The sequence below is a fragment of the Seriola aureovittata genome, chromosome 11 (genome assembly GCF_021018895.1).
Source record: "Seriola aureovittata isolate HTS-2021-v1 ecotype China chromosome 11, ASM2101889v1, whole genome shotgun sequence".
NCBI classification, from domain to species: domain Eukaryota; kingdom Metazoa; phylum Chordata; class Actinopteri; order Carangiformes; family Carangidae; genus Seriola; species Seriola aureovittata.
Window position 1 is genome coordinate 7,681,127 of NC_079374.1, and position 18,841 is coordinate 7,699,967.

General features: G+C 42.4%; 1 protein-coding gene across 5 annotated transcripts in view; it reads right to left on the bottom strand.

Moving 5' to 3' along the window:
* Positions 1 to 18,841, bottom strand: part of itprid2 (ITPR interacting domain containing 2) — a 44,251-nt gene that overhangs the window by 3,684 nt on the left and 21,726 nt on the right. For all 5 annotated transcript variants that reach the window (XM_056388993.1, XM_056388996.1, XM_056388994.1 and 2 more), the window contains 12 exons: positions 18,703 to 18,763; positions 10,250 to 10,357; positions 9,459 to 9,831; positions 8,031 to 8,247; positions 7,426 to 7,477; positions 4,793 to 4,875; positions 2,057 to 3,841; positions 1,841 to 1,900; positions 1,411 to 1,535; positions 1,190 to 1,301; positions 671 to 736; positions 238 to 579 (listed from right to left, as the gene is read on the bottom strand). In XM_056388993.1, the coding sequence (XP_056244968.1) occupies positions 238 to 579; positions 671 to 736; positions 1,190 to 1,301; positions 1,411 to 1,535; positions 1,841 to 1,900; positions 2,057 to 3,841; positions 4,793 to 4,875; positions 7,426 to 7,477; positions 8,031 to 8,247; positions 9,459 to 9,831; positions 10,250 to 10,357; positions 18,703 to 18,763 (3,384 nt within the window). The remainder of the gene's footprint in view (positions 1 to 237; positions 580 to 670; positions 737 to 1,189; positions 1,302 to 1,410; positions 1,536 to 1,840; positions 1,901 to 2,056; positions 3,842 to 4,792; positions 4,876 to 7,425; positions 7,478 to 8,030; positions 8,248 to 9,458; positions 9,832 to 10,249; positions 10,358 to 18,702; positions 18,764 to 18,841) is intronic.

Consider the following 18,841-nt stretch of genomic DNA (forward strand, 5'->3'; position numbering starts at 1 on the left):
TGCTGTCTTCCCTGAAAATGTTTCCAAACACAACCAGTTCCCATTGGCTGTTTGGAAATGTTTATCGTCTGTGCACACAGTTAACATTAAACATTTACATAATGGCTTACCCATGACTTCACTTGTTTAACTGCTTGAAGATCATTGATCTTGATGTATCCTTTTTTTCTATATTTACCTCGATTGTTTGACTTGTAGTAAAGTTACTAGAAAGTAAAAGTGCTAACAGGCTGTTACCTCTCTGATGAGCTGCTGTAGATTCTCCACTCTGACTCCTCCTGCTGCTCCCTCCACCTCCGGTACCTCTCCACCTCCTTCTCTTCCTCTGTTCCTCTCTCCCTCCTCTTCCTCCCCCTCCTCCTCCTCCTTCTCTTCCTCTGTCTGTGTGTTGGGTCGAGGGGGAGGGATGGGGGTTATGTTGATTGATGCCTTGTACACGCCTTGTCTCTGCTCGCCTTCTCCTCCCGCTCTTCCTCGGACTGGACTGGACGATCGGGAGGAGGGGTTGGTGGAGGGAGCGTTACCATCATAGCTGAGTTCTGATTGGAGGAAGAGCTGCTCTCTGAGGAGGTCTGACACCTGGAAAGACAGGGAAACATTACATTTAGACAAACTTTAGCATTATTAGCTTGAGAATAAATGTGTATGTGTGTGTGTTTGGTGTGCTGACCGGCTCCATGGCCCTCAGTGCAGAGGTGGTAGACAGGCTGTCAACACTGCTGTTTCTATGGAGACCCTGAGGAGGAGAGCAGGACTGACAACATTACTCTAATGTCATGTCACATGTTCTCAAAGAGGTTTATAATCAGTGTGTAGTGTGTGTGTGCATTTATACCCTGTGATGTGTGCCCTCTGTGTATATGCCTTAAGTTGTGTGTGTATTGTGTGTTTGTTTTTTTTAACCCTGTATTGAGTATTTTGTGTAGTACTCCCTGTGGTGTGTGTGCTTTCTGTGTACAGCCTGTTTTGTCTTTATTCCGTTGTTTGTACATTTTGTGTTTTGCATGTTGACATCCTCTGCTGTGTGGGTGGTCGGCACATACCGTCTGGTTTGTGTTGCTTGTGTATATCTAATGTTGTGTGTGCACCCTGTGGTTAGCGTGTATACCCTGTGCTGTGTGTGTATCCACTGTGTTGCCTGCATATGTAGTGTAGTGTGTGTGTTTGTGTGCGTAATGTGTGTATATACCCTGTGCTGTGTGTGTGTCAGCTCCATCAGTCTATCTTCCAGCTGCTGTTCCAGCTCCTGCAGTTCTTCTCTGACTGCTGATCTCAGAGACTGAAGCTGCTCCACCTCCATCCTACATGCACAAACACACACACACACACATACACAAGGTTTGCTAGTATCACATGTCAACACAGGACAGATTACTGTGAAACATGTATCCGCTTGCTGTCATGAGTCACCTGTCAGCAGGGCTCAGGTGTTTATAGACCAGAGCTTGCTGTCGGATGATTGACAGCTCCAGATCCATCATCTGACTGCGGAACACGTTCAGACTCCGCCTCTTCTGCTGAAACTCTGCCAAAGACTGAAAACAGAGAGAGAGAGAGAGAGAGAGAGATAAAGTGAAACAGACTTTATCGTTACTAACGACAACAACAGTCCACTCTGTTGCCTCCTGGATGGACACTATGTAAATTTTATGTTATGCAAAGCTAATATGTGAATTTATTACATGACTGAATACAGAATGTGTTCATGTTATGGAAATCCACTAAAAGCTATATATAGTGTGATTTAAATAGACTGCAGGGACTTTCCCCGCTGGATTTTAAACCACAAATTTAACTACTGTGTTTACCACATTACAGGGGTGTTGAGGGATGACAGTACCTGGTGGCTGGGTTGAGCTGCTCTGTGCTCACTGAACATGTCCGGAGTGTCGGCTCGGTTCTGGATGGAGGATAGGAAGACGAACACTCACTTTACATGAATAACAAAATAACTTTAACATGTGTTTACAAGTAGGACCAGAACCACAGACTACAGCTACAGCGACTAGAGCTGAAGTAACAGGAGCTTGAGAGAGTGCGACTGCAGAGGACTAACCTGGCTCAGACTCTGAACCGTCCCTCTGATGTCATGCAGAACTCTCCTCAGCTGCATCTCGGTGCTGGACGGGCCCTGGCCGGGCCCTAGACCCGGGTGGAGGCTGTGACCTTGGCTGAGGGCTGACGTCAGGCCCGGGAGGAAGCCTGGAACAGTCGGCGCGAGACCCGGATGGAGGCCGTGCTCTGGGGCCGACAGCGGACACTGGTTGACAGGGTGGGGGAACCCTAGGTTTGGATTCGTGTTGTAGCCATGGTAACCCAGATAGGGAGAGGCAAACTGTGAGCCATGAGGAGCGGCATGGTAAGGCGATTGATGACTGTACGAATGGTTGTAGCCCTGGTGGTGCATTATGGGAGATCCGGGATGCAGGTTACCCATACTGACGTGGTGATGAGCTGTGGAAGATGAGGGCTGATGCAAGTTGGAGAGGCTGCCGTGCTGGGGGACTGGGGGAGTTGTAGGCTGGTGGAGACTAGTCAGACTGGAATGGTGGTTCAAGGAGTGGTTGTGGTGGAGGTTGGGAAGACTGGCGTACGGATGGAGAGGGGAGGGGTAATGCGGGTGAGGGTTCAGAGTGAAGTGGTAGGGGCTGGGGTTAAGGCTGGGACTAGGGTTGGGACTGGGACTTAAGTACTGATCTGTCGGATTAGGATTTGGGTTAGCGTAAGAGAATGACGTCGGCGCTTGATTCCAACTTTGCTGGTTTTGGTTGGCACTCAGGTTTTGTTGGAAGTGGCCAGGCGGCTGCTGATTGGAGGAAAGATCAGGGACGCTCTGGGTGCTCCAGGAGGGGGCATGGCCTCCTGGTGACAAATCAGGAGGAGGGCTGGGGCTCTGCAGGGAGCAGGATGACCTCATCAGGTAGCGTGGGATGGCTTTAGGTGGGATGGGAGAATCTGTGGGAAGCCTTAGTGGTTGGTTGTTAGAGTGAGACGAGGAGGAGGGGTTTATGATCAGAGTGGACAGACAGTTGGTTTGTCCTTCCTCCTCCTCTTTCTCACCATCCTCCCCATCTTCCTTGTCCTCCCCGGCCTCCTGGTTGTATTTGAACGAGAACCTGGGCTGGGTGGACGACGTCTGTCCTCGTCCAAACTGGATCCTGACAGAGGACACGACCCTGGAGGGCGAGAGGAGCGAGGAGGGCAGGGAGGAGGACCTCTGTAGGGGGATGCCACGTCTTCCTCGTCCTCTCCCTGGGGTCTCGACCCTCAGCCCACCCCTGCTCAGTTGGTACTGTTTGGCTCGGTTCAGAGCACTGAGGACCGGAGAGGAAGGAGCAGAAGGACAGGATGAATCAGAACCGTCCAAGGATGCGTGCTCTTCTTGGGTCTCGTCCCCAGCTTCCACTCCCATTGTAGGGGGCTTTGTGTCTGCGGCGGTCTCTGTCTGGTTCTGAGTGTCTTGTGGTTCTTGTTCTACAGCAGACATACTATGTGGAATCTCCATATCTGGTTGTGGTTCTGGTTCAGGATCAGTCTGGCCCCCATTCTCGGCTGGCTCCTGGTCCCGGGTCTCATTCTGCTGCTCTCCCATTGGTCTGTTCCTGGGGAGCTGGTGAGCTGTGTACTGTGTAACCTCCTCTGAACTCCCATCATGCTCGTCTTCTTCCCTGGATCTGCTCCTCCCATCAGCCTCACCAGTGCCACCAGGCCCCGCCTCCTCCTCTCTGGCATCTGGCAAAATGAACGCTGGTTGGTCCAGTGCGAGGGGCGTGGCCACATCTTGTGATGGGTGCGATGTCACAGTGGTCTCACTGTCACAGCTGTCACTACTTTCCTGCACCTAATTAAAATTAAGTATCAATTAAACACTAGACATGGAAGAAGTCACCTGCTTAAATCAAAGTACATTACTATTAATGTTTACTTAAATATCAAAAGTAAAAGTCTCATTCTGCTGCACAAATTTATATCAACTGATTTTTTTGTGAAATATTGGATAATTTTACCTCTTTGAATATCAAACAGTTATTTAAACAAAAGCATTTGAGTTTTGAAAGGAAATCAATCACTGAACTGCCAACAACTCCTACACATCTAAAATGTGACAATGGATCCAAACTGCACACTGAGTTTTGTAAGAGGTCACAAGGTTTTGCTGTGAAGTAAATTCAAAGCAGAAATTTGGAGCCAATTAGTGGTTTAGTATAATAAGATTAAGTGTAGCAGCAGCATGAAATTCACCATGAGATTCATATTCAATAATGAGTTGAGTGGAATAATTCTGCCATTAATAAATGCCAAAAACTGTAAAATAATGTAATTTCTTGTGTTTTCATATGGAAAATCAAATAATTTTCCCTCTTAAAAGAAAAGCCTGACATCTATTGAGGGTCTATGTACAGACAGTATCATATGCTGTACAGATTGTAAAGCCCGCTGAGGCAAATAACTTACTTATATCAATGTGTGTGTTTGATTCCTTATTTCTAAGTCTGAAGGATTTTATTTGCTGGACCCTTTCTACAGACATTAGAGAATCTGCAGCAGCTAAAGTGGTTCTGAATGTTTTTTTCCTGAAAGATAAATGTTCCAGACTGGGATACAAGCTCTTACTACACACCATTAAATCATTTTCCTGCAGTTCACCTGTGACTAATCAGCAGGCGTGTTTCTCCTCCTGGTGTGATGAGACTCTGACTGGAATTAAATGAGTCAGTTCAAATAATTCAAAAGGGTCAAAGGTGGTGACCTAAGCTCAGACGAAAACTTTGAATAAAACGCTCAAACTGACCTTGAAGTAGCTGTTGGAGTCGGCTGAGGGCTCCTCAGCAAAACCACTGCTGTCTGACTGCTGACTGACTGTCCTCAACAGATCTGAGAGAGAGACACAGAGAATAAAAAACATCATGATTATTCCTGCAGTACCACATCTGTCCAGCAGGCGGCAGAGTAGACTCATTCATACTGAACATAAAGAGTCTGTCCTGCCTGAGATCTGAGTAAATTGAGACAAATGAAAAATGTCTGCTGCATACAGAAAGAGACTGTGTTTATACAGTATAAACTCTCATATATACACTCTTATATACAGAAATATACTCAATAGATACTCAGCAGAGACTCTACTTGGAGGATATAAAGTGGAGAGACAGAAGATCCAGTCAGATTTTGTTTGTTAAATCTGGTTAAACAGATATGAGTGATTTAGACTCAGGCCACAATTTGATTTGTTAATTTCAAGAATGGAAAAAAACAATTTCATTGTATTCTTCAACTCAGAGTCAATTACATTACTGTTTACCCACAATGCTACTGCCAGGATTTTTGACTAATACAAAAAAGACACAGCTCTGGATCCCTGTATCTTTTACTGTACCAGGTAATAAACTGATACCGATACTGATTTCCAACAGAATCCTTTAGGATAAAAATCTCAGACTTTCTATCGCCTTTAGTGTTTAGCTCTTTCAGGAATTTCAGTCGTTTTGGAAACATGCATTTCAAGTCTTGCAAGACTTTCTTTCATCTTTATAAGAATCATCATGACGCCTTATTGAAAATCTAACTTGTCCTCGTGGCTTCTTGGAAAATCATGAAAAGGTGACACTGATTTGGCTTGTTAAGGATTAAATCTAAGCCCTTAAATTTATTCAAGCCAATTACCATCATACAGTTAGAGGTTCTATATAAAAGATACAGCACAGGTGTGGTTGAATGACTATTACAATTTAACGTTTATACTTTTTTCACAATTACATTAAAGAAAAATCTAGATTTAGAGAGATACAATCCTGCAGTATCAGACCAGAGGGGCTCTGTCTAAATAAATGTGTATTCACACAGAGCCTGACGCAATGTGGCATGAATGCAAACAAGTTAATGGAAAGATGCAATTTGGCCAGTGTATCGTTCCTGGGCCCCTTGGTATTTTTAAAAAGGAAAAAATCTTTTTAATAGAGTTTTAATTTGGGGTTATCCTATTTTTCAGGTCTTTTTTTTTGGCTTTTTATTTGTCCTGTTGGTTTTATTGTTGTTGTTTTTTTTATCATCATATTATTATCATTATTATTAGTAGTATTATCATTCAATAATTACTGATATTACTATCTAAGCCAGTGAGACACAATGTTACAGTCTGAACAAAGTGCTATAGAAGGAGCTGTGTGTTTGAAGCAGGCTAGTCTAACCCTGATGTAAGGGCAGACTTAAGTTAAGAAAAACATTACATAATACTACTTTGGTATTTCGGTGATTTATGCGCATAGTTTAACTCTAGCGGTGGAGAAAATATCATGTTTCGGTATTCTGAAATTCCTAAAATATGAGCCTGACTTACTGGATCAAGCCTGACTTATACAATCTATCTGTGCAGACTGTGTGTGCCGAGAAAATGTGTGAACGTGTCTTTTGTGGTCTGAACATCCTTGATAATACAGACGTTGTTTCATGAGCCTGCTGATTTTTGTTTCCTATCAGTCAGGCACAGAGCTGCATTACATAAGAGTTTATCTAATACACTTTTAATACAATCTGCCAAGGTCTCGACCCCCTCTATCCATGGCAGTTTCAGTATTTCCCCTGGCACTCAGACACCAACCAGTAATTTAAAGATTAAATAATTAGTGTATTAATTTATTAGGTCATTGACAGTAAACAGCTGGCAACAATTTTGATGATCATTTAAGTCATTTTTATGCAAAACTGTCGAAAATTCACCTGTACCTGCTTCTCAAAGGTGAATATTTACTAGTTTGTTTGCTGTAATAGTTCAGTCCACATCTTTGGATTTTTGACTGATGGTCAGACAAAACAAGATATTTGAAGATGTTCACTTGTGCTTCAGCAGATAATAATGGGCATTCTTTACTATTTTCTCACATTTTATTTACTAAATAATCAATAGATTGTTATAGAAAATACTGTCAGACCTACTGATAATGAACAACTGTTGGTTGCGGCCTTACAGTCCTCTGATGATGGTGATAAATTATTTGACACAAATAAAAAATTTGATAATTTAATTAAACCGACGAGACCAGAACCACAAGATGGAGGGTGAACGACATGTTAATATTCTAATTCAATGGTGCAAATTTCTAATAAATTTGTGATTAATTAAATTATGTAGAGCCAAGTGATATGAAGTAAGCATGAGGGATTTGGGGCCTTTAAGGATCCGGGGACCTTGGGCAGGTTCAAACTTTGCCAGGTTGGTAACCCAGCCTTGGGCCCACGTTGTCGCCAGTGGTTTCACACTATTCCAACAAAGACAGGTGAGAAGAAGACTACTAGCAAGTAAACACAGATGTAAAGAAAAAGTGCAGAGGGGTAAATTAATGTTAAGATAACTTTTGTTTGTGCGCAGGAAAACGCCCACAGGACATTAAGGTGAGCAGGTGACATCAGAGGTTGGGGTAAACTCACCGGTGGCTCTGGAAGTTCTGGATGGCAGACCCTCATCATCGTTACTCTGGATCTAAACGACAAACAACAGACTGGATTTTAAAATAAAGAAAAAAAGAACAGCACCTTCACTCAAAGAAAAGCCTGAAACCTTTCACTAACTGGCTAGTCTGTAAACAACAGCGTGGCTTTAAGCAGATACACTGGGTCAACATGCTTGTCCACCTACAGCAGCGGACTTTCGTCTGGGTCGTCAGCAGGTAAAATTGCCCTGAAGGTCCTGGTGTATTTACTCCATCAAGCAGAATCGTCAAACAGGTTTTCACCTTGGTTTTCCACTGACAGTCGAGTCAGAAAAGCTGTCCAACCATCAAATATCACTTTAAATCACACCTGAATGCACCAAGAACAGAGCCACGCCTGCTTTACAACAGATAAGTCAACCAACACTTGTCATTGTAGGATTGGGAGTTTTATGAACAGAAGAGAACATCACAAGTTCTTTGCATGGAAGGTGATTTACATGATTATAGACGAGCAAACATCAGAACCCTGAAGAACACTACATCTCTGTGTGGGAGGAGGTTGGATATTAGAACCAGAGAGAGCGCAGGAGAACATCGTACCTCCTCCATGTCGAAGGAGTCGGCATTTTCGGTGCGGAGCTGGGCCAGCTGCGGTGGGGCCAGGGTGGGCGGAGCTTTCTCTGGGGTTGAGGTCAGGTTCTTCTCCTCTTTGACCACCTGAGCTCCCTCCTCTGTTCTCTGATTGGATGACTGAAGGTCAGCTGACCCTGTTTGATGCTCTCCATTGGCTGCTGGTCCAGTGCCGCTCTGTTCAGGACTGATGGGAGGCCAGATGTTAGTCAACAGCAACAATACAGACTTGAAGTGCATTTACTCAAGTACTGTGTTTAAGAACAAATTTCAGGTGCTTGTACTTTAAGTATTTCATTGTATGCTACTTTATATTTCTAATCCATTACACTTCAGATGTAAATATTTAACTTTTTACTCCATTACATTCATCGGACAACTTTAGTTACTACATACTTTACAAATTAAGATCTTACATAAATGCATAACATTGTTAAATATTAAACCAGTGGTTTCCAACCTTTTTTGGCTTGTGACTCTGTATCAAAAAAAAAAAGATAGTGTCTAATTTGGGCCTCTTGTCAGTTGTCAGAAGTTGATGTCTAGGACTAACCTATCAGTTCCAACAAAAACCTACGCTCACTTGGTTTCATTTAAACATGTCAAATAATCCATCATTTCACAAAAAAGCAAGATTAATAGAAAAGTCCTAAAAAAAAAATTGTGTATTAGAACTTTTAGTCAAACTGCTTTTACCTCTTTCCTCTCCCATTAATCATCACATGGCCCCTCAGATTTATCTTGTGACCCTTTGGAGGGGCCTGACACCTAGGTTGGGAACCACTGGACTAAACTACCTAACTGTATATGAAGCTGCTACAATACAATAGTATTACTACAACAATAAAATGCTGCCTACACGTTGATGATTCAGTATTAACAACCTAATAACATTGAATATATATACTATAATATACATGTACCGCTCACAGGGGCAGGTTTTCTATGCAACAAATGCTTTTACTTTGATATCTAAGTACATTTTGCTGATAATACTTATGTTATTTTGCTCGAGTAAGATTTTAAATGAAGGACTTTTAGTTGTAATTAAGTATTATCACTTTATTGTACTGGTAATTTTACTTAAAGCTACAGTATGTAACTTTGTTCTAATATGTTTTCATTCCAAATATGCTCTAAAAATATAGAGGTGCTGTCAGATGCCTCTGTAACCCAGAATCATTCAACAGCCTGGCAGCAGAGCAGAGATATTATCTTGTGATGTTTTTGAGTGAGTGTTGCCTTTCTAACCAATCAGAGAAGGCCAACGTCAGGGTGGGAGCTCGCAGCTGTCAATCAGTATGTGAATAATGCATATTGTAGCTTTAAGTAGATGATATTGATTAGAGTGCTTCTTCCACCAGTGCAAACTGCTTTAAATATTAGCTCCACCAGTACCTGTTGTCTGTAAGCCGATCTGTCTCTCCATCCCCGTTGGTTTCCTCGGTAACCGTCGCCAGGGAACAGCTGTCTTTTTTGCGGACATGTTTCTGGCTGACTGTCTCCCCCTGGTGGGTTTGGTCAGTGCTGCAGCCGTCCTGCTCTGAGCCGGCGTGTGCGTGACCGTTGGTGTGCGTGTGATCAGAGGATGTGTGTCCGTTCACCTGTGTGTGCTGGTTAGGTGTGTGTGTTTCAGGTGACTCGGGGGCGGCTGCGAGCAGGTTGTGTTTGCTGATGGTTTTCTTGAGGAGTTTGGCGACGTTCAGAGCGGAGTTGGTTCTCTTCAGAGGAGGAATCGACTCATCACCTCCCCCTTCTCCTACTTCTCCTCCTGAACGAGACAAGATGAAGAAGATAATGAGTTAAACAACGAGATTTTGAGAGAGGGATAAAATAAAATTGTTGTACCCACGTCTCTAGTAGATAACATGTCCAATATGTTTCACAACAAGGCGGACATATTGTTACAGAAAGATTGTTCTCTAACAAACCCCAGCTGCAGATTTTACATAGCACTAATTCCTTCAGTATAGATTAATGTCATTCTCAACACAGTTTCTATTTTTTTTTTCAAGAAATACCCATCTAACCCACCTCTTAATTCCAGTTTTTCCATGTTTCTTTTTTTGCATTAACTAGAAATCTGGTGAAACTGGGAATAAAAGCATGTCTCTAATTTAACCTGAACCCCCGAATAGAGGCCATAATAAAATCACAATTTCAGCATTTACAGTAGCTGCCACGGTTACCTTGGTCCCTGGAGCTGATGCGTTGGACAGGCTGACCAGAGACCTGACTGTAGAGCTGGAAGAACTCATTAGCTACTGTGGTCAGGACCTCGATCTGACGGAAACGACCTGTGACGGACAGAAACAAAAATACAGTCACAAAGTGCTTCACAGAGACGATATGCAAACTACATGTAAAAACAGCATTACCTATTACCTTGTTTATGGGAGGGTGTTGTAAGTTGCTTTGCTTTGCTCTCTGGTTGGTGGGAGCTGTTAACACTGTGTGTTAGTGTGTAAATGTAAGAGTTGTTATTTCTGTATGTCAGCTAGCAGCAACAAATAATAAGAAAGACTCTGTGGCGATGTTTTGTGAAGGTATTCAGTATCAAAATATAGTTGGAAGGCAGCTATTATTTCAGTACTTTCTGTGCTCACATCATGCACAAAGTTGTGTTTTTATCACTGGTTGCTCTGGACCTAAAGGGAACATGGAGGTGAAGGCTACATTCAAAGATACAGTCAAACAGGTCGTATGTAGTTGGCTAGCTTTGTAAGAAGTCCAAAAATATTTAGTGAAAGCAGCGAGAGGAAGAAGCCAGAAACGAGGAGGGAGACCGTCACGTCCACAGCTGTAACAGGCCAATCACACTTGGGCCCTGTTCACACAGTGGACAGCTTTAAGTTCAGGTGTGATCGCACCCAAGACGCATTGAGGACACATTTGAGATCCGATCACTCAGACCATATTCACAGGTGGTCTGGGCCACACGAGGCCACATTCTTTTAGCAGAGTGAACACGAACGCCTCCTGGGCCACACTGAAGGACCGCCTACCGTACTGACGTCCTCTGCCACAGTCTGATTAGTCCCAACACTGTTTCATTATGAACCGAAAATATTTTACTATTTCAAAAAGATATTTCAGTGTCAAGCTGTGTGCAGTACATTGATTTGCTAAGCCCCTTCTTCCTGCTCTCTCTCTCTCTCTCTCCCTCCTTCACGGTCGGACTGGCTAAAAACAACAATGCATACATGTCTGTTTGCATATCGAGCAAGTGAGATCCAATCGCAAGTGGTCACTCGAGACATGTGGAGACACAAGCCAGGTGCGAACTGACGTACTTAGAGCTGTCCACTTGTGATCAGATCACTGAGGACGCATGTAAATACCAGGTCTGAACAGATCCTTTGTTTACAAAGCCAACAGCTGATGGAATAAAAAAACCTCATACGTCTACTGTGCCAACACTAATGAGGCAAAAACTTCTGTCCTGATGGAAGAAAACTCCTTGAGTAAGATGAGATGTTTACAGTAGGGAGCCTAAAGATTGAGAACAAAGGATTTCGAAAAAAGTTTAAGACCATTTCTTTGAGTGTAATAACTGGGAGTGAATAGATCAAAAGGCAGATTAGTTAAGAGTCTGAACATGTCAACATCCAGCTGCCAGGCAACGCTCTTCCCTCTCTGAGCCAGTTCACATATCTCTGCCGGTTGGATGTTTCCTGTTGTCTCTGAGCTGGTTTTTAAAGCACTCCCCAAAACACATCCATCTTACAAGGTCATTCAGTCTCATCTTCAGCCTTATGAGGACAAAGGAGTCTTATTTCATTTCAAACCGGAGTAAAAAAGTTAAGTGCAGTCCCAAAGGAAGTGCAAATTTTAACCTAATTTCCAAAAAAATAGAAAAAGAAAATGGTAATTAAAAGTCCCATACTGTATAAAATTAGATTCCCATGTCTTTTTTTATTGTAAAACAGGTCTAGATTCTATATTAATGCTGTGAAAATGTCAAAGCACTCCACAGAGAAACGCACACAGCCTGTAAAACGAGGCGTCAGGACTTCTGGAACTTTGTGATGTCACAACAAAGCAGCAATGCCCCAAGCCCCGCCCACCCAGACCCACCACTCAACCTTGAAGGATTTGGTTTCTCTGGATGTTTACTGGAAATCTGTTTTAATTTTATTCAATCACTCAGAAAATAGTCAGCCAATCAGAATAGGGGCTCAGAGCCTCTGATCTGATTGGCTCACCAACCTATTGTTACTAGAGCTCCAGAGAGCAGATGTAAAACTACGTTCAAACATTTTTTTGTACTTAAAACAACAAATATATCTTCTTATGAATATCTAAACATCAAATAAAACACCGGAAAAGTATAAAATATAGGACATTTAATGTGTTTCCATCCACCACTCTTATGTAAATATTAGGAGTTGGGTGCATCGAGATAAACAGCTGATGGTGTTAATTCTCCATCTGAGTGCTATTACACCACTTCAGACAAAGAGGACACAATGAGATGGAAAAAAGAGAAAGAAACCTCAAACAAACATGAAAAAACATGTTTCAGGTACTTATTTGGATTATTGCGTCATGTCCAGCATTTCTACACAGGTTTTTTTTAATACACAAATTGAAAATGTGCATAAAAACGGACAGATGGAAATGCTTGAGCTGTCTCTAAAACCACTATATGGTGCAATAGATTTATATCTATAAATTAACTTTATAGATATCTATATATATATAAGTGTTTATTATATAGGAAGTAATGAGAAAGAGAGTGAGTTCAGATACACACAGACTTAGGAAGATCACTGCTCCAGAAAGAAGAAAATAACACTTTATTCACAAAAAAAACAAACTATTATTGGAAACAGATGAAATATCTTCCATCCCACTGACAGAGTCCTACACTTGTTTGAAAAAAGAGTTTTGGATTCTTTAAGTTTCTGCAGTAAAAGACTGGGGAAAAAAAACGCTTCATGTTGGGACTGAACACAGACGTCAGAGCCACTCCTCCCTCCTTCCTTCTTCTTCTTCTATGGTTGTGTAAGTCGAGCTGTCAGTCTCGTCTTTAACAGGATGATGACTTGCATACTTTCCTTCCTTCCTCCCCTCCTCCTCTCCATCGCTCTGTGTCTAAATACTTGTCAGTCTGTTATGAAACACAGATTTCTGTCTTCTCTCTGTGGCTCTGTAAATTCCCTGTAACTCTCTCTGATGTTACAATATCACCTGAAATAGAGAACATGCCTACTCTCTCTTACTGTCTCACCTCTGACCCCATCGGGACCTCGTAACTCCTAAAAACAGATCTGTTGGTTGTTAAATTTTATTGTTGAGTTACATCACTGCTGTCAAAATATAGATTATAGAAGGACTGAAACAGAACAAAGATCCAGAAGTGAACTGCGGATACTGTGATTACATACTATGCATTTTAACCACGAGGCCACCAGGTCGGCCAAAAATCAACACATCTCCACAGTAAAGAACAGTTGTACTGAAAACCTGATCTGAGCCGACATTTTAAAAAAATACATACATACACATAAGCTACACATGTGTGCACATCCATGGGTCGGAACTGAAATAGGTAATTCTACAAACTTTTGTTGCCAATTTGAAAACATGCAAACGAACGTGGGCTGAAAAGTCTCAAAAAAGAAAAAGGCTCAAGTTGGAGCCCACAGCCCATAACTCACTGAATCCACAACTCTGCAGCTCTACGGAGCTTTTGAGCCCTATTTAGCTCCTTGTTTTGGTTGGCACATTTGCTGTATGGTTCAGTATTAGTGCGTTCATTAACCTCATTTCCAGCTGCAACAGACAGCTGTTTTCAGAGAGCTCTTGATAAACCCACAAACAGCAGACAGACCAAGTTAGTGACAAGCTGGTGAAGACAGTGGAATTGGCAGAGACAAAAACTGGAGCTAAAAGTTGAGTGAAAACTGGACTTAGATTTATCAGGTGGACACAAACACAACTCCAATGTGATAATAATGTTGCTCTGTGTCTGCTAAACGTATTAAAGGGCAACTACTTGCTAAAATGTTAGCCGTAACAACTTTTTTAAGTTGATAAAATGTCCGAGTCATGCTCTCAGTTTATTCTGCTGCCACCAAATTGCCAAAAAAAAAATCAATTGTTGTACCTTTAAAACAAGCTAAAGGATTCTGAAAGAAGCTACAAGAAACAAAAACATAAAAAACCTTGACGTTAAAACACATATTGAACAAATTATTGTATCAACTAGTCAGTCGAACAGACAATCGTCCAGTTATTTCAGTCACATCTGCATACGACTACAGAACATGAACCTCTTATTACAGCAGCCTCGTGTGACGACAGTAATACTGTGTGAGTGTGTTTCCTGCTGACTGCTGACTCTGCACTAATGCTCATTCTTAGGATCCTAAAACAGGAAGTGAGGAATAAGAGAAAACGACACGTACTCGCTCTTTTTTCTACTCCTCATCCCAAGAGATTCTTTCAGATGGTGAGAACAGGGCTTACATAACAAACAACAACACACACACACACACACACACACACACACACACACACACACACACACACACACACACACACACACACACACACACACACACACACACACACACACACACACACACACACACACACACACACACACACACACACACGTGTCTGGGATCCAGGGAAACGATGGGACAGTATGAGAATGTTCTGGAAAAGAAGAAAGATTCCAGGAACCACAGACAGACCAGAGACTGTTAAAGGAGCAGTTCGCTTAAAGAAAAAAACACACACGGATCCAGTTCTGATCGGAGTCGATGCAGCTAGTTTTAAACCAGACATTTACAGCATCAGGTTCAACCAACATCAGTATCAGTATGATTCAAGATAAGTGCCTGTCAAACAGCATCTTAAACCTCTCCCCCGCACACACACACACACACACACATTTTCAGTGTCAGTTTCCAAAAAACGACAATCCAACATTAAAACTCCCTTTTTTTTTTAAATTCAGTTTGACCAGGTGTGCAGAGGTGAGGAAGTAACCAGGACTTGAATTTTCTCCACACCAGTTCTCCAAGAGGTTCAACACTGTGAATACCCTGGAGGGGAGACTGTCCAAAAATATGTACAATTATCCTCACAATTATCCTCACTTCAATGATGATCACATCTCGCCCCTCTCTATGAAAGCCAGCTTTTCATCCCACCTTAAAGTGTGGTGGTTCAGAAGAGCTACGAACACTACAGACTGATCTGTCTCTGAGCACACTGTCGCCTTTAGTAAAATGTACAGTTCGGTGCATGTTTAGATTCTTATCCATCATGCAGTACAATCAGGGAAACATCTGGCTGGTGCCAAATACATTCTGAAGAATAACAACAAGCTCAAACATACAGCCAGAGTCATAAGAACCGTCTTCAGAGACGAGTCTCGCAGCAGATGGTCTGAGCTCCTACAGAGCCCTGATCTCAACATCACGCAGTCTGGGATCACATGAAGAGACAGAAGACACTGAGACAAGTTCTCTAAGATACTTGGAACAACATACCCACCAAGTACCCTGAAAAACTGCGTGTGTGTACTGAGGAGAACTGATTTCGTTTTTCTTTTTTTATGTTTACTGCACTTTGTGTTTATTTTTCGTGATTAAACATAAGTTTTAAAGTAACATCTAATCATAAAGCAATCTATGATGTCTTTAACGGACCTGACAATCCACTGTTAAAGATCTTTTAAACAATTGTTCTGGCAAAAGTTTTAATTGTTAGAAAAATAAAAAAATATATGATCTATATTGCTATAGATCATATATATAGATCAGGAGATCACAGTTCTCACAGGAGTTTTTTTTTGAGGGAAACACTGTATCTGTATCCAGCACAGTCCATGTTACTTCCACACCACAAACGAACCATGCTAGAGTCCAGTTGGAGGCAGGCCAGGACTCTCCAGGCGGTCCAGGCCGGGTTGCTTAGTTTGCACCAGAGTTCGACTCGGAACTTTCACAGCCCAAAACAAACGGAACCAAATGGACAAACACACCAGAGTTTCTTACGACCGACCCAGATGTATGTCCTGCTTTTTGGGCCGTTTGTCCTGCCTCTGTAGGATCCTGCACCGCTGCCTGCCACCATCTTTCCTGATGATAACACGGAGGGGCACCAAAGATGGATATTTTCTGCACATAGTGCGTTTGCATGATCGAAGTTAGTGAGTCAAAGCATTCCGACAGTGAACTAACTCCTGCTTTCTTTTTCTCTCAGCAGGCCCTTTGATGTGTTTTTGTCATCATGAGTTGTTTTTCTGCCCCTCAGACTCTGGTTCCCCTAAACATTGGCTCTCGTCTCTCCTCCTGACTCAGTTCATCGAGCCTCAGTGGGCATGCCACCAAACAGCTCGTGACTCATTTAGTTGTTATCTGCAGATAACAAGAAAATTAGGTTGTGCTCCTGAGATAAGAAGCAGTGGGAAACAATATGCATGTATGAGCAGTCACGCCCGTTCTCAGTGTACATAACGCACAGCATCGGGTTGTTTGTTTTAGACATCTATGGCACAGGTTAGTACCTCTGGTGGACTTTGACCAACAGGAAAATATTTTTATTTTCTGAATCCCGAACAAATGGCAAGACTGAGCAGAAATCAGTTTGTTTACCAGTGACCACCTGATCAATTCATTATGTTTTTCTGTGGCCTTTCAAGTATTTGGACAAAATAATCAAAGAATGAATCCATTGACCTTATGCGTTTCAGTAACAAGGAAGTTCTACGACTCCGCTGTTTTGTGTATGAACTTCCTGTCTGCACCAGGGGTGGGAATGTGTTGCTTTGTGTAAGTGAACATCTGCTGCGTGTGATAATGCTGCAGTGGCATTTTAGCAAATATATAACCAGTTACACAATAAAACATCACAGCGTGAAGGGCAGCCACAGCTGGAGGAGACTGAGACACATTCATTCACAACAGTCTGACAAACGTCGACTGCACACTTGTGAGAGATGTCTCTTCTTCCTCAATGTGTCTCACTGTGGGTTAAATAACTGGTCATATATTTACATAGTGGAGCTATTTAGATCATTCTTCCTACACAGAGCTGGAATCATGTCACCGTTACAACAGTCACAGCGACGGGTCAGAGTGTGTTTTATTATGTGTAACTAACAACATGACATCATAACAGACGTCTGAGTGTTGCCATTCAAAAAAGTGTTGACACAGAGTCACAGTGGAAACTCATTTGATTAGTTACACTGTTATATTGCACCATGACATGGGCTTATTACTGTTTAACAAGCTCAATACTGTAATTCATATTTTCAATATCAACAGAGTGAAAATTTTGTGGAAATGTTTTTGTGAATTTGTTAATTTGTGACAAATGCAAATGATGTCAATAAAGTGATAAGTGAACCATCTAGAAATGTTTCACCGTAGAAACATCAAGCTGCTGCTGTAAAGTAAGTTAAGCTGGAAAAGGTTGTCTTTTAAATCTATCTGCGGTGCGTGTGGTGTTGTCAGGCCTTATTTCCTCCTCAGAAATGTTGACATGTGAGAAATGTGTAGTAGGCTGTGTGAACTGATCAGGGTCAAGATCTTTCACTTGTATTTACTAAGGACAGCAATAGCACCTGGAAGTTAAAAGATAAAAGCAGAAATGGAACAAACAGCAAAACGGAGTGGCCACAAATGGACTGAAAAAACCAAGAGAGCAGAGATACAAAGTCCAGTCAAAACCAATTAATACTGTGTTTAAGTAAAAGTGTTAAGACCGCTTGGCTGACCAACACTCATTCACTGCATTGTTTGTTTCAAACGAATGATGATCAGACTGGTTAAACAGCCAATGAGGTGTAAAATCAAACTTTTGCAGACCTGATGTACTTTCAGCTACGGAGTGATTCATCTTCTCACACACAGAGGATCCTTGGTTAAGTCCTTTTTTATAGCACCAAAGCAGTTAAACTGTCAAGAAGAAGAGAATCAGCCGTGTGTGTGTGTGTGTGTGTGTGTGTGTGTGTTTAATTACAGAGCCCATACCTTCATGCAAACGAAGGTTAAAAAACAAAAAGAGACCAGGATGTTAGCAGAGCAGGTCTCTCTGTCCATGTGTGTGTGTGTGTGTGTGAGTGTATGTGTGTGTATGTGTGTGTATGTGAGTGCGTGTGTGTGTGTGCATGTGTGTGTGTGTGTGTGTGTGTGTGTGTGTGTGTGTGTAATTACAGAGCCCATACCTTCATGCAAACGAAGGTTAAAAAAAAGAGGCCAGGATGTTAGCAGAGCAGCTCTCTCTGTCCATGTGTGTGTGTGTGTATGTGTATATGTGTGTGTGTGTGTGCGCGTGGTGTGTGTGTGTGCTGTAAGTGTGTGTGAGAGTCTGGGACAAACAGATCTTTGTCCTTGCCGGCAGTGTTGTCCAGGCAATTGGCAGAACAGCTAATATGGCTGAAGGACCCCACAAAACACCACAATAATACTGGGAACAGGACACACACACACACACACACACACTCTTTGAACTTCACTTCCTCTATCTACAGTTGCAGGACGTGAACCTCCGAGCCTCTCATCACTAACACGGTTAACCCTCCACCTGCAGTACAGAGGTGTTCGCACATTGCCACCCTACTGAAACTAAAAACACACTGTAAACAGAGTAATGCAGACATTGTGGAGGCACATACTTGTCAGAGCGTAGTTGGGGTTCTCCAGTTCCATGCGCTGCAGCTGGGCTCCCAGATAGACCTGCAGGTCAGCCACAGGAAGTGATGTCATTATAAAACAGTATCAGTGAGTAATTGCACTGATAAGTCGGGCAGCAGA